Source organism: Apteryx mantelli, chromosome 4, assembly GCF_036417845.1.
Source record: "Apteryx mantelli isolate bAptMan1 chromosome 4, bAptMan1.hap1, whole genome shotgun sequence".
NCBI classification, from domain to species: Eukaryota; Metazoa; Chordata; class Aves; order Apterygiformes; family Apterygidae; genus Apteryx; species Apteryx mantelli.
Window position 1 is genome coordinate 79,320,079 of NC_089981.1, and position 22,612 is coordinate 79,342,690.

A 22,612-nucleotide genomic window follows, 5' to 3' on the forward strand; every position below is an offset into this window, starting at 1 on the left:
CATGTGATGTCTCAAAAGGAGAGTTAATTAGACGAATAAGTAGTTAGCAAGCGCACCACAAGCCCCACTGTGAAATTCTGCTGATAATTTTCATGCTGGGCCTCATACAAATGAGGCTGCTTATGATTTATTAATCAGCTGTGACCTGTGAATCTTTTGGGGTATTCAGAGAAACCTGAGAGTTACCAGGATAGCTTTCAAGGACTTTGGTGGGTGAAGAGCAAGTCACAGAGAACTTTTTCTTCTTTCTCTTTCTTTCTTTCTACTCAATATTGTTTTTTCTTCTGCTTCCCCCCCTTCTTTAGGACCCACGATTATCAGCTTTAATTTTTGACAAGCTTCAAGTGCCTGACTATTTACAGAAAAACAGGAATGAAGGAGAGAGCAGATGTGAAACTTGTGCCACTCACTTGAACCAGCTGAAGCAGGAAGCCATTCAGATGGTCCACACCCTCAGCCAAGCCAGCCACCCCGAAATGCCCGACCTGCCGCCGGGCGCCGCCGCGGTGACCAGCATGGTGCCCCGCATGGTCGCCGTCTCTTCCCAGAGAGACCTGCCGCTCATTGCTGGGCCAGTGGGCAGACAGTCTGGAAAATCACCAAATCTCTTCTCTGGGACAGAGAGAAAGAAGGGACTCGGATGGCCTCAAGGTGCGGGCAGTTTTCCAAACTCCAGTGTTCAAGTCACAGTGGCCCCCAGCGGTCTCAGCGGTGCTCTGAGCTCCGTGACCATCCAAGCTCAGCAGTACCTGGAGGGCATGTGGAGCATCTCCAGGGTGAACAGCTTCCTGCCTCAGGCTTGTCTAGTAAGTAGCCATATGTACGTGTGTGTGTGTATACTGAGAGGTAAAGATAAAATTTATATGTGTACATATATATCTTAGCAGGAATCAGCTAATCTCTTTTAAACCACGTTTCAAGAACTGAGGAGTTGAAAAAGCGCTTTGAATGATGTTCTCTCAGATGTCACGGAGAATTTGCTTTCTTATCTCAGGTGGTGAGATCCTTCCCTCAGATGTCTTTGTACCTGTTTTAGCTTCATGTATGCAGGTGATGTTGTTTGGCTGTCACATACCTGATGACCACTTCAGAAAACATAAAAGGCCAGGTTTGTCACATGAAACTCTGGGAGCTGCTTGGAAGGTATATCAAAGATGAACTCGACCCTCAAGTCTAATGCTGAATTTCTAAGGCTGTATTGAATTTGGTGGATTCTGTTGGTATACTGTGATAGAGAAATTTAATCTTCAGGTTAAATGTGTTGCAAAACAGTTGGCTCTAAAGAAGAAGGATGTTCAAAAGGTTACTACAAACGGCATATCTCTGTAAATGCCATTGCAGTTAGATTGCAAGTGTTGTGGATATTGGATCAGTGTATTCTGTATTCATCGTATGCTTTAAAAACAGATCATCCCTGCGGGGAAGCAAAAAGCTTTATAGAGGAGCATGTTACCTTAAGAAGCAAGTTCATTACAGATTTGTGATTTTCCAGATCTTTGGAAGACTGCTAGGAAGAAGAAGATATAGTGATCCTTTTTGACTAAGACTTTTTCCTAAACTGCTTTCCCATGACAGTGAAGAGGGAGTGTGAAGAAACACTGCACTGCTGCCGTTGCTGACATTCAGATGACATGTACAAATAGAAGTTCTCTGCTTGTCATTAAAAGACATTTGTAATACATTTTGCAACACCAGGGACATTGGTGCTAGGCAGCTTTAAATTTGACATAAATGCCTTATATACAGTTTCATATACCTAAAATTGCTTCATAGCTTTGAGCTGACTGAGCTCCAAGATCATCTGAGATATTTAAGAGTGCTGTTGTGTAACACTACTGCTCCAGGATGGCGGTTGTGTTTGCTTCCAGTAAAGGCTTGGAGAACTGATTCCTCCTTCCGGTACTTCTCGCTTGTATGGAAATATGTGAATGCACACGTATCCCACCTCTGAGGGATCCCCACTTAAATCCAGTGTATCTTCACAGATGTCGCATTGCTCTCTGATCATATTACATTGAGAAAAAGGAGGAAAAAATGGTCAATTCAACTCTTCATAGTATTTGGGGAACGGCTACAATGAGTGGTGTTCTGTAAAATGCTACTCCATACATTAGGCATCACTCTGGCCCATGTAAAGCATGTGACGTTATGGTATTTTTAAAATTCTGTGTATATCACAGAAACAGAAGAAATTGGAAAGTTACTGGCTTAAAAAGCCTGCACTCTCTGGAAGCAGTATTTCCATTTCCCTGCTCAGTCCTTGTCTGCCCTTACTCTTGTCTTAAATATTTCACTAGCACCCAGCTCCAGATTTCTTCCTGCTTAACCATACTGACTGATAGATGTGGTTTCCCCTAACCGCTGCATTATTCTATGATAAACCCTGTATTTAACCCCTGTGAAGAAAAACCACATGTGTATAATGCAACAGAGCTTAAGTGTGATCTAGAAACGGGCAAAAATCAGTAGCTTGGAAAACAGTGACCTTTAATTAAGGACAAACACCTTTAGACTGTGAGTGTTGGAGACTGCTTGGGTGTGATCCAGTTAGCTGCAAGGACGATGTAGATTTAGAAACAGTTTCTGGAGAGAAGCTAGGATTTTTATTTATTTATTTATTTTTTTAAGTCCAAATGTGGTTATTAAAGACTGGTGGGCAGAATTCTGTTTTCTGTGCCTCTTTGAATTGTCTTACTGCCTTTTTATATTATTGGGAACCTCATGTCTGATGAAGCTATTTGGGTAAGGCAGAACATGCCCCCCTGCCCAACACTTTTCCCATGAGGAATCACAGGTGTCAGAGGAAGCAGGCCTGGGAGGGATTTCAGGGACTGGCTAGTCTAGCCCTTGCCTAGGCTGGCATCCACTGCAGGACATTCTTGTCCAAAGCTTGTCTCAGCTCACCTCACAGTTTTGCAAAGATTGAATTTTCACAACTTCTGCTGGTTGTCAGTTCGGATGTTAAACTTCCTTTCTCATTAGAAAGGTTTTCTTGATTTCTTTTTTTTTTCTTTTTTAACCTGATCTCCAGTGCTGTAATTTAAACCCGTTATTCCAGTTGTCAGTTGGTGGACACAGAGAAGAGTTTATTCTGTTCCTCTTAATAGCTATACTTTATGTATTCAAAGTTGGTTATCATGTTTCTCTTTAGTCTCTTCTATATTTAAAAAAAAAAACAACCAACAACTAAACCTTCAGCCTTTCCTTGTTGGTCATGGTTTCTAGACTTATGATCAGTCTTGTAATTTTCTCTAAATTGTCATTTGTTGGCACATATCCATCTAAATAGCAGTGCCCCAAATTGGATATATTGTTCCAGATGAGGCATCACCAAAATGAAGAGGTTGGTGGACACCCAGAGAGAGTTCTGAGTTGTTCTTCAGACTCTGGCATTTCACTGGAATCAAAGAAAACCTCAGTGTTGCAGTTGTGGAGCAAATCTTCAAAATACAGCACCAGTGTAGCTAGTAGAAGACATAAGCTGGTCTATTTATTTCCATTCATGCTTACATACATGATTTTGGCCATTCTTTCTTCAAGTTGCAGATAGGATTTAAGTTTAAGATTAACCCTGGAGAGGGCTGTGGAAGATGCATGTATTTGGAGGTGTCCTTCCTTAGCAATCTGTCTCCTCTTCTTGTGGGGCAGGGCTGGTCTGCCTTGAAGAATTCTGGAGCAAGGGAAACAAAAGTGGTAAAAAGGATAACACTGAATCACAAAGAACATTATGTATTACGTGTAATGTGATTGTGTCTTGGGAGTCCTCAGCCCCTTTTAAGCAAGATACTGCAGACAAAAATGATGGCCCCTGCCCCAGGGAGTTTATACTCTCAGTTGTGATGTTAGGTATTTTGACTACTCTGTAAAAACTGCTGTTTCATTCAAAATCTATAACTGTCCCTTGTTTTCATATGAGAGAGTTCTTTTCAAAACAAGTGTTGAATAACAGTTTCCTACCAAGGAGTTCAAGTACTTCACATCTCAGTGATTTAACTCCGTGCTGCGTATGAAGTAAGCATGACTCATCTTCTAAAGACTGGAAGGCAGACGCAGATAAAGGCTGGGATTCGTCTCATCTATTTTTAGCTGCCAAAAAGACAGATGTTTATTTGAAGGTAATTACCCAGGCTTCCTTTATAGCTACGGGAGAGCAACAGGCACCTCCACAAGGCACTGCATCCTTCTTATCGGGGACGTCTGTCTTGGCTCGACTTGTCTGCCGAAGGTGCTGTTGCTGCGTTGGTGCCGGTGGAGCCTGGGTGGGCGAAGCGGGGCAAGCCCTGCTCTCCGGCAGCCGGTGCTGGGCGGCGCGGCCGCCCCGAGCTGCCTCCCCGTGGACTCGCAGAGGGCACAGAGCACCGCCGTGTGCGTCTGCCATGCCGCAGGGGACCCAGCACGTTGCAACCATTTCTCCAGGGTCCATATTTTTTATTTATGGATGGTTTTAACAGTGAAGGTGGTGGAATTGTTTGCAGATAGAAAAAAATGACCAGATTTCTGCTTTTTTCATTTTCCTCCCCAAGCTCGCATGTATTACCTCCTAATGCCACTCAGGATTGCAAAGTCACTGCTGGGCCGAATGCTGGTCAGGAGCGCAGAACATCGTACATTTTTGATACATGTTTGGAGCTCAAGACTGAAAATCCATTATATAGATTATACATTTTTGGAACAGGAACGTGTCTTTGAAGTGTAGTGTGGGTGCTGCTCAAACCAAAATAATAACTGTGGGCTTCAGGAGCCATTAAGAGGAACAATAATTAAGCATCTGGAGGAAGGTCCAGGGAGAGGAAGAACTAGGATCACAACCAAGATGCAAAAGGTGAAGAGCGTAATCAGCTACTTTACTCAAGTGGCCTGTCGTGAAAAATTACTAAGAATAATAACCAGCAGCACTGATAAGTAGTTTGATCAGACAGTGAATGCTGTGAAGGGAAGAGAGCTGATATAACTCTTGTGTAAGACAACTGATTTGTAGTGGAGCACTGACAACTTTAATTAATAAATAGTTTTTTATATCGATGCTTTTAATTCTAGACCTGACAACTGAATGTAAGGTTACTACTCAAATGAAACACAACATGTGGTAGCAGTGCTCAGCATTACCACTCAGTTTAATACAGAAACAGAGAGTTACAAGGGGAATTTAGACTTCTTAGTTACACCGGAATTTGGCTGAGATGTTAAAAATTAAAATCATTGAAAACACATTGTACACATATTAGAAGTATCTGCATGTGTTGCTTATTGTGGAGAAAAGAGGTCCAACAGTATGTTTTCAATTAACTGTGTTATGTAGTATATAATACTGCATACTAATAAAAGTGGTAATGTAGCCATCCCATGTGCTGGAAAAACGCTGCAGTGAAATAGAGCTTGTTTTGCAAATTGCTTTCTCTTTCATCTTATGCAAAATGAAATCCCTGGCACACTATTTTTCTAATTCACATATAAACAAATGGTATTGGTTATAAGGCAAAATATTGTGGCTCCTTAGCTCTTTACCAGTTTCTAAGTTGCTTTAAAATATTAAAGAATGTGCTGTTAGGAAATTGGAAAAGTTGGAATACTAGAAAAAATTACTTAAGTAAAACTTTTAAAGCATATGTATCTAAAATTTATAAATTTATCAGCATTCCAATGTATGTCCCTTAGATTATTCACAAACTTTAAGTTACGTGTACATTTATGGCCTGATTTGGGGGGGGAGGGCAGGGTGAGGACCACAGTACATGTAAACTGGTGTGTATGCTCTGAAATTAAAAGAGTTATGTTCATTTATTTTTATGTGCAAAATCTTTGAAAGTTATTTTAGTCACAATTCGAAGTATCCTGTTGTTCTTAGGAATAAATCTTCTACTTATCCTAATGTAATCCAGATGTATTTATCTGAGGGTACAGTTCAGCCCATGTTAACTTTCTCCAAATCTGCTTTGTTTGTTTATAAAGAGGATGACTTATATTTTGCTTAGAAGATATAATTAAAATGCTGACTGTGGAAAACAGAAGAATGACAGAAGTTACTTTCCAGCATTTACCTTTTTCCATTGATAAATGTCACACAAAATGGATTTTTAAATTCATTTTTAGAATCTTTCTTGATAGCTTTCTCAGTGACCTTTTATTAGTAGAGTGCGAGAAATGTACTTGAGGATCTTGTAACGAAACAAATTAAATGCGGTGCTTTGGCCATTAATCTCATCCATGAGTCAGTTGGATGACTGAGCACTGGGACATTTCTGTGACTCCACGTATAAAGCCTTGGCTTTGCAGAAGTCAGTAGCAAACCCAGGACTGTCAGTGGGGCCGGGACTCCACAGAGGCTTTTCTGTTTTCCCTTTAGCTTTAGCTGCATTGGTGTTGCCTTGCATAGCGCTGTGCTGCCTTAGCAAATACAGAGGAGAGGGGCGATGAGGGGAGCGGTGCTGATGCCAGTGCCTTGCGTTCAGACTTATCAGTGAGACCCTGCCCCAGCCACCGCATTAGCAGATGAGATTATGAAGCCTGCAATGAAGCAAGGTTACAACTTCAGCCTTAAACATGCACATAAAAACATAGCCCTACATTTTGTTTAATTGCTAAAAACTCCATGCTCTTTTTACTTTTTAAAAATCTTTTTAATTGCCCCCAGTGCAGGATTCTGACAACGAAAATGATTTTTTTTTTTTTTTTTTTTTAAGTAAAACCCATGTATCACAGTGAGCTGGGCTAAAATGGTAAGAGTTGTTTTAAGGGGCATTGGCAACAAGATGGAAATGAATATTTTCTTAGGTGAGGGTGTGGATTTTATCTCTTTATGTCGTGTATTTGACACTTCTGCCACAGTGTCAGTTTTACCATTGTGGGACAGGGTATGGATAAGGAGTATCCTCAGGATTCAGACCCTCTTGTGGCTCAAATTACCACCTGAAAACACAGTTCTTCTGATCCTTCGCTCCTCGAGGCTAAGCAGTTATTATTATAGCTCTCGCAGGGAAACAAGTCCGTACTGGCCTTTGTTGACAACTGAAGTCAACAAGCAATAATAAAGAATGTTGGCCCAGACTTCACCTGTACTCATCAAGGGTAGATTTAAGACAAGCAGACTTTAGAGGTTATTTGCAAATGATAATCTGTCGAATTTACCTTTGTCGTGTCTCATCTTCTCTCAAGGCCTGTTACTGAGGCTAATTGCCTTCAAAACTTCCAGAAATGCTTAGTGTAACTTCCTGAGCAATGCCCTGAAAATACCATGGGAGTGCAAATTTTCCTGTACAAAGTAGCAGGGGGAGGTAGGTCCACAGGTCTTTCTCTCATCCAGCAAATACTTCATAACATACCCTTTAAGATAGAAAATCTCCTTCTTTTTTTTTTACTCCAAATATTTAATTTTTCTACTGTCCCTCTTGAACTGGTTTCTTTGTGATGGTCTTGCCTGTTCACCCAATTCGCTTCAGTTTCCTTACTTCCTGCTAGTCCATTTATGCTATGCATATGCTCCATTCTGAACTCTCCAGCGAACTAGTTGTTAATCAGCGCACCCCACTTTTTTCCCCTTTTGGAAATTGCTGTATAAGAAAGGCTCTTAGTTTTTGCCTGGACCTCAGAAGTGTCATCAGACATTTGAGAAAGACTCTTTTTTTGTGTATCTAATCCAGAAATGCTTTCATAAGATCACCACTGCTCTGCACTGGCAACCGTGGGTGTTGCTGGTGGACTCCAGCAGAATAATGCCTTGTGATTTCAGAAGTGAGTGCAGCAGAAAACCAGACAGATGAGCTCACTTGGTTATGTGAAGGCTGGTGGAGGAAAAGTCTTTCACAACAGTCCTGTGTATACCAAATGGAAAGAATTGATTTACGTGGCTGCACTTGAAGTGAGCATTTCCCAGTTGTCCTACCTGGGTAAAATGGGATTGACCATCACACATTTTTTGGAAAGCACTTTGAATTTAATATTTGCTAGGTAGGCTGAGTACTAGAATGGTGGCACGTCCAGATAGTGGGACTCGAGGTAGTCAGAAGAGTAGACTGGGTGCAGTGTGACCATTGCCAGATGCATCTCCCATGGTCTTGTGGCATGAGTGGCTGTGCATGTGGCAAATATTGATGCTCCTTGTTATTGGAACTAGAATCATCAGTGAGTGTAGCTTTTGAAAGGAAGTTTAAAAAGCATCAATAGAAAATGTATCTATATTTCTGTTTCAGCACTTGGGTGAGAATTTATGATGTATAGATGGAGTTCATAGATGTTTCAAGCATTTCATATGTGGGTATTTAATGGAAATGGATTGCCACTTTACTGAACATAGTATCAAATCAACTCTGTTAATTGAAAAAGATTTTTCACATTATTGCTAATGATGTGGCACAGTTTTGTTAGAGATGGTGCATAAAGTACTGCTAGTTGAAATGGCATTAATGTATGCATTTAAATTCCTTTTTTTCATTTATGTGCACTATTGATTTTATTTCATTGTTGGAAAGGTAATGGATTTATAATTAGAATACAGTCACCGTAATCAATGATGAGATTATTAAACTTATAAATAGAACTTTAAGACTACGATGAGGTAATTTCCCAGTATAACGAAGGATCAATAATTAGAGGTTTGCTTTGAATCTTAAAGTAGTACTTGTAAGATTCAAGTATAAAACACTTTTAGGGAAGTGAGTCTATATAAATTGTTATATAAACTGATGTTGTGGTTAGGCATTTTTCAAACTTGTCAATTAAGCTATTTCCAAAGTATTTATTTTTCTTTTGAGTTTGGTGCTTTCAAGGGTTTTTCCAGCTTTTTAGCTACTGAAGGTGCCCTGAGTGCTTGTGAGTTAATACCCCTAGGTTTGTATAGCTGCCACAGTCCCAAATTTGGGTGAGTTTGTTCTTTTCTGATCATCTTATCTGAAGGAAGCATTTAATGGTGCCGTAGGCAGGAGGCCACCGATGGATTTTTTTGGTGCTGTTGAGGAAAGGTAATGGATCTGCCATCCAGAACCTCCCCTTCCACTTCTCAAACTCACAAAGATAAAGTCAGGCAAGGCTGGTGTAAGAGGTAAGATAGATAGTGGAAGGATGAAGAAGGGGAGAGTGGACCCATGTAATGACTGGCTTGGGAAGAGCCTAAGTTTACCCTGTCCATGCGGAGTAGCAGTGTGAGAATCCCCTTCATGCTCTGACCAACCTCTCCTGATGACTTTGAAATACTCACAAGGGCCTATGGGAATACCCCAATCTCCTGTTACTATGTTAAGCTAAAACTCTAGCACAGAGATCTGGTGGGAATGATAAGAACATAAGAAACATCCTCCTGGGTCTGAGCTGCAGTCCATCTAGCCCAGGGCTGTGTCTCCAGCAGTGGAAGTTGGAGATGCTGTCAAGGGAGAGCCCTGGAGCCTGGCCACTCTCTGCAGTCTGCTCATATTCCCCAGCACTGACAATTGGGGGGGTGAGGAAGCACATCCCCATCTATTCCCTTTAGTATCTGTTTTATGGACCTGCGGTCCATGGATTTGTCTAGTTGCTTTTTGACCTGGCTGATACTCTTTGCCTCTACAACCTCCTCTATCAGCGAGTTCCAGAAGTTCACTACCCCAGTGCAAGGAAGTACTTAGTTTCTTTCATTTCTTTTAAACTAATACCCTGTTAGTTTCACTGAATATTCCCTAGCCCTTATATTGCAGGTTTGGTGAAAAGCAGTTCTGCATTCAGCTTATCTACCACCCTCATGACTTTGTAAACCTCCGTCAGATGCCCCTCAGCCTTCTCCTCTCCAAACCAGAGCCCCAGCTTTTTTTGTCCCTCCCCATAAGGCAGCTGCTCCATCCCCTTGATCATTTTACTTGCTTGTCTCTGTTGTTTCCCTCTCCACTACCTCTGTCTTGAGATGCAGGACTAGAACTGCACTGGTACTCAGTATGTGAACATCCTTCTTGTTCTCAGTCCCTGCCTCATGATGCCCAAGATTTGTTTGGTGTTGTTGGCTGCTGCCACCTGTTGAACTGATGATTTCAGAGAACTGTCAGTGACTCTTAGATCTTTCCTGAGTTGTAACTGCCAGTTCCAAGTTCAGCAGCATTTAGGTGTGGTTTAGATTATTTTTCCCTAAATACATAATCTTTATCTATGTTGAACCTTGAGTGGGCACTTCTTTGCCCACTCAAGTTTGGGAAGTTCTTCTGGAATTCCTCATCATTGGAATGGCATTCGACTACTTTAAAGAGCTTTGGGACATCCGCAAACTTGGAGATTTCATTCCAGTCACAGTGAATCATGACTGCTATGTGACTTTTGGGTGGGGAGTAAACAGCAGGTCAGCAGTGAACAGCAGCAAGGGAAAAGGAGTAGCACAGCACAGCTCCTTCCCTATATTGGAAGCTCGGTGTCCTTCAACAATTATCAATGGTCTGAACTGTCCCAGACTTACACTGCTCCATGAGTTCACCTATCATTGAGCCTTGCTCTGTAGATCTGGGTGTATTAAAGATGCAGTTCACGCTTCATATAACTAGGGCTTATACCATTTCAAGCAAGATGCTAGTCAAGGGGTACCTTGCACTTGGTAGCTGACAGGCAAATTGGTCCCAAAGGGTGTTCTCTTTAAAGTAGTTACATTTAATATACAGGCATTTGAAATAGAAATTAGGTATGACAGTCTCCATCCACCTTTGCCTTTTATTTGCTGGCATTATATTACAACCATTATAATATAATAATTATAATAAAATTATAATAACAAGGACCTGTAATCCTTGGGAATGTGATTAGCCCATTTTGCAGAATGGAGAAAGCAAGGCACAGTGAGATTTTAACTGAGTTGCCTAAAGCTGTAGAGAAATTTTGTTGCTGTCAGGAAGATGACACAAGCTCTCCTCATTCAAAGCTCTGTACATGTCCACTGTTTGTCTTTTGTTCGAAGACACATCTGGCCATTGGAAACTGTCCTAATGGAAAAGCATTTGTCTCCTCGTAGGAAAACAAATCCTAAGCTGATGGAAATTTGCATTATTATGAGCTTGTTAATGAATTCCTTTGCCTGCTCATATCAGGGTTTGACAAAAAGCAGGGATTCAACTGTATATTTGCCGTTTGATTAAACAGTTCATTTTTAATGTTGACCACAATGGTAAATTGAAACACCCTAAGCAGTAAACAGCTATATTTTTTGGCTCTGGCTTTGGAGGCTGTAACTATTGTAATACATGTCAGCGGGGAGGGTTTAGAGCAACATTTTCTGATGCTTGCCTGGAGGCATTAGAAGAAACAGTTCCTCTACTCGGGCTGTTTTCAATACACAGCACATAAAAAGTCATGATTTGAGAGTGCTTGTGTGTGGCAGGAACTACTTTTTTTTTGATACCCCTTTTTCATGTTACCCTGACTTTCCAGCTGGTGGGTTTACATGTGCAGCGGGGAGGGTGAAGTTTGTGTGATTAGTGGTCAGATAGCTGTGAGGGAGAAGAGACGGAGCATCACTTGCTTCCTCTTTGGTGTTGCTGTCCCGAGTGGCTGAAATGTGAAGTCGTCTGTGTTGGTACAGAAGCTCTGGATGGCGAAACCTGCTGAATCAGAGAGGACAGGGTCACTGTAAGGGTGTGAAATGGCAGCAAAGGGGCAGCAGGTTCATTGCTGCCCCACGGCATCTTTGCGCTCTCCAGAGCCCTGGCTGCAGAGTCTTCCCGGTGCAGGAATCTGGGCAGACTGGAGGAGGGAACAGGCACGTCGGAGATGAAGAAGGCCTGACCAAGACCTGCCAGTAAATCTCTTGGGGACTGAGGAGCAGAAAGTAGGGGAGATCTGAGAGCTGTTCTCCTCTGGTCCGGAGTGAGATCAGTAGTCCCTTGACAGGGAGGAACAAGCTGCCTCTTCTCTGTCCTTGTACCGCCCTGGATATCAGTGCTGGCTGCAACGGGCTGCAAATGCCGTGCAGTTTAAGAATAAGGCCCAATCTGTGCATGCTGCACATACTGCTTGTGATTTTTGGTGGTGAAGATCCAAACCTTTAACCTGTGTTAGTAACCCACATATTAATCCAAAAAGCGAGGGCCCTGAGATTGCCTGTGAATCTCCTCTGTGGCATTCATTCCTGCCTGAGATAGCAGGCTGGCCCTTGATTCTTCTTTAATTTTACCTTTCTGCGGCTTTCTCCTTCTGCCACATTTTCAGAGTTTGGCAATATGCCAGGCATTAGCAACTCTCTTAGCTGAAACCTTGTTTTGGGGGAAAAGGATATAATGCTCTGCATTTGGTTCACATTTAACATGTGATGCACGTAAAAGTCTGAAACTACAGGTTTAGGTGCAGATTACTAGAAATGGTATTCTTGTTACCACATTGCAGCTGCAGGTTATAAAGTGACTACAGTAGTGTATTTTAGTTATAAAATGCCCTAATATTTTATAATGAGCCCCAGCAGAAACATTGTCAAGTGGTAGTAAAAAGTTTATCCAGAACATGTTTCAGTTCAGCCTGGTCTATAATGCCCTGTTAACTTTACATAATGCTATTCAGTGTGAGAGGGAGACGTTTAACGTAGAAGATGTATGCAGGATTTCATCCACGCTTGGGGAAAAGGAGGGTTGTTAGTGTGAGCTTTATGAAGGTAGAGATTTAAATCATATTTGTTCCAGTTAGCAGGAGCAGGTCATAGAGTTTTAGCACGAATCATTTAGGGGGAAAATTATTTATTGTTATATAATATACAAACAGTAGCTTTAATGTATTCTAAAATTGTTGCACCAAGCAATTTTTATCATTTAATTATCTGTGACGTTCTAGTTTGAAAATGAACAATGGTAAGTTAGAGCAAATCCTCAAAATTTCGTATTGCTGCCTGCTAGTCATAATGGTACTTAAAAAAAAAAAAAAAAAAAAAAAAAAGAGCCCCAGTACAGGCTCTAGCAAGACTTGGTCTTGCTAGAGCTCTACATGCAAGTCACTACTGAAGTTCTGCTGAATGCTTTCATTATGGGACCATGTGTAGGAAACAAATCATACTGAATTCTCACTAATTATGTGGATGTGTATCAGACATATGGATGTAACTTCATGGATGTTAGTGGAAACGGGAATAAAGTGTTGATGCTTTTGCAATTTTTTCCATTCCCTCTTCTCTGAAGCTGTTCTTGATACTTATGTTTAGCCATCATATCCGATTACTTTCTTTCGCAACTCTTGCAACTTTCTTGTTTTTTTTCCTTATGGTTTTTTTTTACCATCACAGTGCTATTCAGGGATTGATTTATTTTTCTCCATGCAGGTTTTTATATTCCAATTTTTTTTTTCTTGCTTGTCACCAAGCTCATGTTTTGCATGAACTACAGGGGCAAGGTGGCAGCGCTAGCCTGGCTTTTTTGGCTCCCTGCACAAAGGTCAATGTCCAGAGAGTAGAAATATTCAGGAAGCTGGAAACATTATGGCTTAATTTTTGGCTTTGGACATCAAACTTGTTAAGAGCTTGTTAGGGTTGTAATTGCCCTTTAGGAAGGGAATGGTCTGATAGAGCATTGTGTGCCTGGAGATTTCATCTATGGCAAATTTATTGACAATGTAATTTGGGACAAGCCCGACTTGTCCAACCTGTGCAGATGTTTCCTGCCGCTCGGTCACAGTGGGGAGTCCGCGCGGTGGGATTCAGGGATGGGGCAGGGCGAGCTCCTGGCTTTTTCGTTTCGCACCTCCCGGCACCCCTATGCAGTGAGGGGATGTAGGGCACTGTCGGCTTCTCCTGGGATGGCGGAGGTGAGGCCTTAAAAAGCAGTTCTGGAAATTTGCCCTTTGAGGATTAACTGGTTTCCAGAGGGTTAATGACTTCTACTCCCCCCCCCTTTTTCTTAGAAAATTAAGAACCATTAATCTCCGCATGCGGAGGCCTATGACATTTAAAATATTCAGTGCAGTCAGTAACACTTCATAATGACAAGGCTGTGATTTCTGTATTTGATCATGAGTGATTTATGAAAATACAGTAAACAGCGAAGCACGGTTCCCTCTCAGGAGCCTACTGGCATCTTCTCCCTGTGCTGACTTGCGTGCTTTAAAAAAAAAAAAGGTCCTGCAAAGTTGCTCCTGTTCCTCTGGAGGGTTACGTTTTCTACGCGCAAGCCCCAGAAGAACACGGTGTAGACTGAGATGAGGGAAGCGCATGAGGTAATTCCTGCATTTAATTTAAAAACAAAGCCCCTTCGTCTTATTCTTAACCCTTCAGGAGCTGTGAGTGAAGCAAGCTGAAACTGCTGTGTGACAAACCGGAGCGTACAGGAGGGTCCCACCATGTGTGTTTAGTTTTCCTACCTCAGGGCAAATGACTTGGACCTGGCAAATTTCCTCATACCTGAACTGGCTTTTCTTGAACCAGTAGCAGTTCTGGTCGGCGGCTGCGAAGACGGACGTATGTGTGGAGCCGTCTTTCTCAATGCTTTTGTTTCCTCCCTGTTTTTCTCTCATCTTCTGCTTTCTCTGTCTCCCCGGAATCGTCTTTGCTCTTCCCTTCTGCCAGGGTGCTGCTGGTTCCTGGCAGCAGAGGTGCGCCAGGCTCGGCGGTGCTGGGGAGCCCGGGCTCCTGAGCTGCCGGCGCTGGTGCCTCGGCGCCCGCGACGCCCAGTGTGCACGTGGGACAGTGCCCACAAACAGCCCTGGCTACCTTTCAGCACTGACGGTGCTTTAAACTTGCCAGAGCCTTTCGGAGCCTGAGCCGAGTGCAGCGATCAGGTTGTGCACGGACATCAGCAGGTGACACTTGAAAATGCATTTTTAAGGCATTCTCTCTTAGGTGCCAGAAGTCCCATTTTCCAGCAGTGCTGGAAGGACTTAGTAGCCTAAAGTCAACGGGGTGGTAGCCTGTGGGCGCCCCCGCCATGGGCACGTCTCCCTGGGCAGGGCAGGTGGCTGCGTGCCTGCGGGGCCCCCGCGCCCCCGGGGCTGGCTGCCAGCCAGGGCTCTGCCGAACCTGCGGAGCCAGGGTAAGGTATGGATTGTCTGTACCTATGCTAGTCTTCTGATGAATTTATCTTGCATGTCTTTCTTCATATTTTTACCCTTTCCAAGAACACGTGCCTTCTCCTTGGATTCCCTCATCCTCCTCCGATGTAAATTTCTTGCACAGAGCTGAGAGTAAAATTTCTGAATTCATCCAGAAATTGCAGTTTGAGTTTTCCGAAGTGATTATCGATTCTAGGAATGGCAACTTAAGGACATCTGACTTGAGATACCTTGGGTGGGAGACCGGTGTTTGGAAGGTATTGAGCTGCTGCCATCTGAAAAATCACGTTTGACTTGGATATTTCAAGTTAGATAGCTGATAATACGTCCAAAACTACTAGTTTCTTTTAGAAATGTAGGCTTTTAAGTTCCCATGGGAATAGAAAGTGGAGAAAAAAGCATGCGTGTTATCCATTGCTCACATTTTTATTAAATGTGAATAGCTTTTAAGGGAATAGAGCTGCCAGAAGATGAGCAGAGTGGTTACAAAGAAAAAACTGGTCTGGGTAACAGATTCCGGTGAGTTCTCACAAATCTGTTACACTATGCCATAAAATTCCATGAAGTATCATGTTAACTCTGCAGAGTTCACCTTTACCTTTAGATTATGAGGTTGTTATGCTGAAGTATGATTGCTTAGAAACCCCTTCCTTCTTCTGTATTTTTTTTTCAATATTTCGCTTCAATATATGATTTTCTTTGTTTCAAAATCCTGTTGTCTAACATAGTCCTGTTGAAAGTGAATGGAAAAATGTGTCTTGGGAATTCAGTTTGATGTTGTGATTTTTAATATGAGGCGACGGTGACATGACCCAGAGGGTTATGATTGTCATCTTGGCAGAATGTATGAGAGTATTCAACTGCTAATGTCAGCCCATCCGGGGCTGCCTGTAGGACTTCCCTCTCTTATGGCCACTATGCCACCGGCCACTGTGCGCGGCTGCCCCTCGGTGTGCCGGCCTGTGAGCCACAGGTGCCTGCCCCAGAGTGTTTCTCATCGCTTCTCCCCGGGAACCGGTCTCGCTCAGCCTTGCTTAATCACTTTGCTCAGTTTAACTCTCATTTCATCACTTGGGTTTCTTAATGAGGTGAAGCATAGCACTGCGTGCCAATAACCACACTGGGCAGCGTGGCGTTACAGCTGATCCGGCAGCTTAGGCCAAAGATCATAAGTCCGCCTTTTCCTCATAGACGTTTGATCGTTTCCGTGACATTGTGTCACGCATTCTTCTGTCAGTTATACTCTTTTATGCATCTGTTGTAGATTTCTTAATCCATCAATTGCTTAAGCATGTAGTAAGCTCCATCCATCATTAGTGTTGTGTATCAGTTTATGTCACATTTGGATGTTTCCTAGGCTGCATTATTTTTCTGTGCCATACACTTTCCGTAGCTGGTATAGGTGAGACTGTACGTTTCCTGCTTCAGTTTCTTAATGCTCAAGTACCTGCTTTATCCAACACTTGTCTTCATTACTCCATCACCTAGTTTTAAGCACTTAACTACGTAACCAAATCAGATCCTTTTCCAGGCATCTCAGTTCACGGCTATTTGTTTCATTGCCAGTGGATTGCAGCTGGGATAGACGGGCTTCCTTGTTTTGTAAGCCTGTGTTGCTGGCACACCGTTTTTTTGTACTAGTCTTGACCTCTAGTGCTGCTTGGCCTCTACCCTTTTGCCTGCATAGTGTAAGAAATCTAGTCTCCTGAGACTTTGATATTACCAAGAAGAGGGTTTCTGTGGGTGGTTATTCAAAGTTTCCAGTTAGACTTCCAGGGAGAGTAGCTTCACTAGGGTTAAGTTAATCTTTGAGAATATTCCCCTATGTCATGGCCTCAGATCTCTTCGGTGAGGTCTGTAAAAGTATTTTTTTCATGTAAAAGTCTAGAGGAAAGCATTAGTCAGCCACTTCATAGCACTGACAGTAATATTAATCTTTAAAGAGCAGACCTCTGGAAAGCTGAGCCTACTTCCTTCTTGTTGACTTCACTGGAAGCTGGGAACTCAGCACTCAGAACCTGTGGGAATGAGTCCAATGAAACTCCAGACAGCTTTTCATATTTCAATCAAGCATTGCATGGTTGGCAGGGTTTTCTTTTACTTGATACCTAATAACTGGGTTGCCTCAGTTCTCATGAGAAAAACTCTGTTTGGATTTTCAGTGTATGAGAAAGTTGAGGGTGTGTATGTGACTGGGAAGGCCCTATTACCATGTCTGCATATCTGTAGTTGTAAAACATGATCTATGGCAGCACAAACTTTAAAATTTGGTGGCATCCCAGGAAGCATTTAATTGCATTTGTGCTTCATTACAAGGCTGTCTCCTTTTCTGGAATTTATTTTAGCTAATTAGTTGGAAATGTCAGAGTAGTATTTCAGATGACAGAAACATCATATATTATCATACATGAAGCAATTAACTCTTTTGACAAATATTTATTGCAGTGTCTTCTTTAATTAAGTTTTCAGTGCTCTTAGACATAGAGCAGGTTCTTCCCTAAAAGGAGACCTTCCCAGCACTGTTAGTGAGTATTTGACTGATGTGACTTAATTGAACTTGGCACTGAGAGAGTTAATGGCCTAAGCATGAAGATATCAACATGACACAATTTCACAATACAGATGTCTGATATTTTGGCAAAATCTCAAAACAATCGTCCCCTCCAAACCTGCCTCAGATACCACAGATGCATTATGCTGGAGAAGATGCATCTCCAGTCACTCCTGTTTTTCCACTGGAACTATTCGCAGGAGACAAAAATGCCATGTACTTGTGCTACTAAGATAGATAATGTTGAAAAGCAGGTCTGTATAGACGTTTTAGAAAAAATCAATTTTTTTTTCCTTGGTTCTTGGGGTTATTCATGTGGAAACATGTTACAAATGTGACTGTTTGGTTAGTTCCTCTTAAACAGATAGGTCTTGTAGATGATGTGCCACTGAGAAATAATTCCTGACAGTTACAACTGAAGCAGATAAACAGTTCTACCAGCTACCAAATAACACTGTGAAACAAAAGGCTTCTGCTTATCGTTTTCCATTTCTTCATGCCTGTCAAACTATTTAACTGTGCAGTCCCCATCACAAAGGGTCTCTGTGCCATTCTGCTTGTCTGCTGCACTCATGGTTTTTACCTTCTCAGTTGCAGGGCCAACTGTGGTACGCTTGTCCCGTGGTACCACTTCTCCGCTACCGCTGAACTTCGTGTCTGCCCTTGCAAAGACACGCTTTGGAAGTGCCTCTCTAAGGTTCATTCAGCAAGCATATCAACCTGTATATGTGTTTTATTTTTTTTCAGGCGGAAACAGCACCAGAAAGTGGACGGGATGGTCCTAACATGCAAGTCACCTCAGGGCAGAACAACTTGGACCCAGCCGGGACAGGCAGCTTGCCGGCCTCGCAGAGTTTGGTCGCTCCTGCCGGGGTCTCCGCAGGTACCTCAGCTGCGGCTTCATTCTTCATAAGGTAGTTTTTCACCTTTCTGGTTTCCATAATTGCTAATGGATGTTAAGTGGTTGTGAAATGCCTTTGAGATTTTGCCATGGGTAAGATGTGTCACATGTGCTGCCAGCGGACAGCAGAGTCAGTCACTCTGCCCTGGCTGCAGATTTCCACCACCCTTGGGGAGCAGAGATGTGTTGGTGACGTGCTGCTTTTCTCTCTGGAGACCTCGGCTGGGACCTTGATTGACCAGAAACCAACAATATGTATGGTGGTCTCTGCCAATCCTTAGCGGATATTTCCACCTGTAACAAATCTGTCCTTCAGCAGGTTTCTGTGGAGCCGAGGCTGAAATAACAAGGTCTTTCCACTCAGATCAGGTCTGCACCAGCTGAGCAAAGGCGAGAACAGGTGCCCTCTCTAGCTGTCTGTCCTGCACATGCAGTTGACATCTCTACGTTCTCAGAAGAAATTCCTCTAAAGAAACACTAAATTCACCTTCATTTGTTGATGATTGGCTTGACTGGAGCTAATGTTGTTTCTCTTACCAGTGCAGTTATTGCACGAGCATGTGAAATGTTTGCTTGCATTTTCCAGAACACTTGTATGTACTTTCTCCTCTACAATCAGAGGATCCCGCCTAGGAAAACTTGTCTACTAAACAATGGCAGAAAACGATGCATGCACATTTGGATATGTTTCCTTCCTATTTATTCAAAATGAGGGTCAAAGATGATTGTCTTTGACAGCTCTGTGATCTGTTTGAGAGGAATAAAAATAAGATTTGTTCATTTTTTTTATCCAGTAGCATGGCTTACATGTGCAAACAGAAGTTTTTTTCCATTCCTGGTTAACAACAGTTAAAACAGTATAAAGCAGTCATTTCTAGCGGGAGCCTGGAACATTTTTTTTTCATTCTTGGGTCTTATAATGAAAATGATCTGTTAGGTTTGTTTGTGAAATGTTTGTTGTAATTAGCAATGTTGATTAAATGCAATACACTGTCAAGCAGATGGTATTTAAAACAACAAAATACAGGGCTTTGTACTTCCTTTCCAAACTCCTTTTTTAATTCATAACTGAACATGTTTTGAGACAATATTGAAAAACGTATGTCTACGAATGGCATTAAAGTAAAATTTATGCACTGAGAATGCTTCTTATCATGTAATAATGTAGAAATTCTATTGTTTCCTTTTCCTTGATCTTCTCAACTTGTTTGCAACATTAAAAGAATGCCTTTTAGTATAAATTAACTTGTAATCTGACCTTAGAAGGAGCTCAGCTTCCCAAGTCCTGTTTTTAAAAGAACTTAATACAGTGAGCCTGTGGCATTATATGGCTACATAGCTCAGGCTGCCTATGCACATGAGGCTGGGCAATGACAGCCCCACGTGTAGTGTTTGGAAGTTAGTAGTTTGTGTCTGAGCCAAGTCCTGTAGGTTTCTTTTATTGTCAGCACAGAGAAATGGTTACCTACAGAGGATGATACGTTTGAGTTTTGAGACAGGTGTTTGAAGTTGGTGGAAGTATAGAGCAAGGGTATGGTGAAAAGCCCAGTTAGACATCTTTTTTTTTTCGTTATCTGGTTAAAGGCAAATGAATCCACTCCAAAGTACCTAGACTGGATAACAGCACATCTTATATTACTGTATTTCAGATTGTGTGTATGAATAGTCTTATTCTGATTTAGCTTAATCTATTTTGAATTTATTTCAGTGTATGTTTTATGCAAAGGTAAAGACTACAGCTTTCCCTGGAGAATCCAGAAAACAACAACAACAAAAAAAACAGAAATGAGAGAAAGAAGTCAGTGTCTAACAATCTGAAATAAGATCCAAAACCTTCTCTTCACAGTTATGCTTCTGTCATTGTCAGTGAAACTCTATTCTAGTTTTACTGTGATGTGACAGATCCAGATTGTCATTGGCTTGATTCAGAGATTTCTTGAAGTCGACAGCAAGGCTGCAAATGACATCATTGGACTTTGGATCAGGCCCTAATTGCTTCTCATTAATCTGTCTTTGCCCTGAGTGAATCAGTTTTATAGCTTTAGCAGCTATGTGCTAGCTAAAACATTTTACAGCCCATTAGTACATTGCTTTTTCCCTACCCATGTTTCCGCTGTTCAAAATTGATTCTCTTCAATTTTTTTTTAACTAAATAACAACATTGGTTGAATTTTTTTTTTCTTTACAGAAAGCACTTTGATTTCTTTTTATGTGTGTGGTTGTTGTTGGAGAGAGAGACTTAAGCAAGAAATGACAGCTGATAACTGTTAAAAGAAAATTATGTGAATTAGTTCTGCAGTATTTTCATGATGTTTTGTTATGTTGCTGCTTCATGTGTTGTCCGCATTCATTCTCAGTATTCCAGAGCCTGTCTAAGAAACCCTTGTTCCGTAAAAGAAAGCATTCAAAAAACAAGTTCAGTTATGACTGTGATTAAACATACAGATTGAAATGCAGAAAATTTCACAAAGGAGGAGGGAAGAGAGATCCATTTCAATCCCTGGCAATCATAAACATGTTCGACAGGCCCTCAGGTGGATACCATTGAGTGGACCTGGGCCAGTCTTCTCCATCCTCATCAGCCCCCAATCCCAGGAAAGGCTCCCTCTCCCCACTGCTCCTCTTCCTCCTCCTCCTCCTCCTCCCATGGAGACTGACTGACCCAAGTTTTGGCACTACCTCTTCCTCCCACCCTCTGCGCCCTGCAGTCCCTGGCGGGAGGGGAAAGAAAGGAGATCTTCAGGAATGTGTCAGAGAGATACTGGTGGGAACTGGGGTAGAGAAGTGGCATCCCCAGGCACTGCAAGTATTAGGATATCACTAGTTCCACCTGCTTCAGCTGCTTTTGTTCAGTATTAATGGGATATCTGGCTGCAGCTGACTGCTTGTTGCTCTGGCCTTCCCGCTGTCATCTCCTCTGTCCCTTCACACCATCCAGCTTTCCACGCTTTGGGGGAGAAGGTTGTCCCTGCCTCAAATCCCTTGCGGCAGCATCCTCTTCTCTCTCCTCTGTCCCGTCCTCTCTCAGCAAGCACCCTGAAATGGAAGAGAAGTCATGGCACTAGCACTACGATACAGTCCATATACCCAGGGTTTTGTGGTCTTTTCCTTATGTTTTTCTCCCCAGCCATTTCAGTTGCGAACTTCACAGCAGGGCCAGTCTCTTACTCTGGAGTTATGCAAAGCTCGGCACATTTTGTTCCTTGTTGCCTGCTGGAATAAGTACAACTATTATATTGATAGTTATGCACATGCACGTGCACACACACACATACATACATTATATATATACTTTCTAAATCATTGCCCTCTTTTGATCAACTCTTCTTAGTACCTCCAATTTTTTTCAAAAGTCCTTTTGTAGAAGGGGCTGTGACTGCGACTTAGGGTTGGGAAAAGGCCTGTTTTGTCATAGAAATAAAGCAGCTAGGCAAAAGTAGGCATGTATATTAAATTTTAGTGTATTGTGGTGCAGGGTTAGTTACTTTGGAAGTTAAAGGCTTGGTAGGGTCCTTGTGGAAATTGCATCTTTGGTTGATTTAGCAGCAGCAGTAGTAGATGTGGAATTTTGCACATGAATAAATGCTTCCAGTCTTCTTGTTTTTTGGGAAACAGCTTTAAGGGTGTTTGTACAGGTCCTAACACTCAGCTTTTGGGCTGTTGTGTTATTTCCTGGCAGCAAGTAAATGTTTTCTTTCACATTAAAACTAGAGTCTTTGTTCAGTGAAATAGCCCTCTTTGACTTGTGTGCTGTCTTGTGCCTGTGAAGGGAGGAGGTCTGTGTGTTTTTGTTCTAGTTGTGTGGTTTTTCTGTTACTCTAATTTGTTCCTCACTGAAAATCATAGCTTTGTGTTTGTAAGGTCACAGCCTCAGAAGGCAGTACAGAAGGGATTGTGTCCTCACCTGGAAAATAATGACTAAGAGCTGCAGCAAAATGTTTGCCTGGTGATAAGATGTATCCGTGGTTCAAGTGAAGATCCTTAAGATGGTGTTTGCAATGAGTGCATTGATTTTGTTAAGAATATATGCAGCCCAAATCTACATATTCATCCAAAGCACTTTCTCATTTGAATGTCTTATTTAATTTCTTCAAGCTTAATTATATTCTGCTTTTTAAAAAAATAGTATTTTATTCATTACCTAGAAATGCACAGTCTGGAGTGGAAGTGCTAACGATTCAAAATCAAAGCCAAATGTTATA

General features: G+C 42.0%; 1 protein-coding gene across 1 annotated transcript in view; it reads left to right on the top strand.

The window, feature by feature from the left end:
* The window catches only part of KIF26A (kinesin family member 26A), a 101,643-nt gene that overhangs the window by 34,388 nt on the left and 44,643 nt on the right, over positions 1–22,612 (top strand). The window contains exons 3-4 of the mRNA XM_067295688.1: positions 306–806; positions 18,257–18,423. Coding sequence (XP_067151789.1) covers positions 306–806; positions 18,257–18,423 — 668 coding nt within the window. The remainder of the gene's footprint in view (positions 1–305; positions 807–18,256; positions 18,424–22,612) is intronic.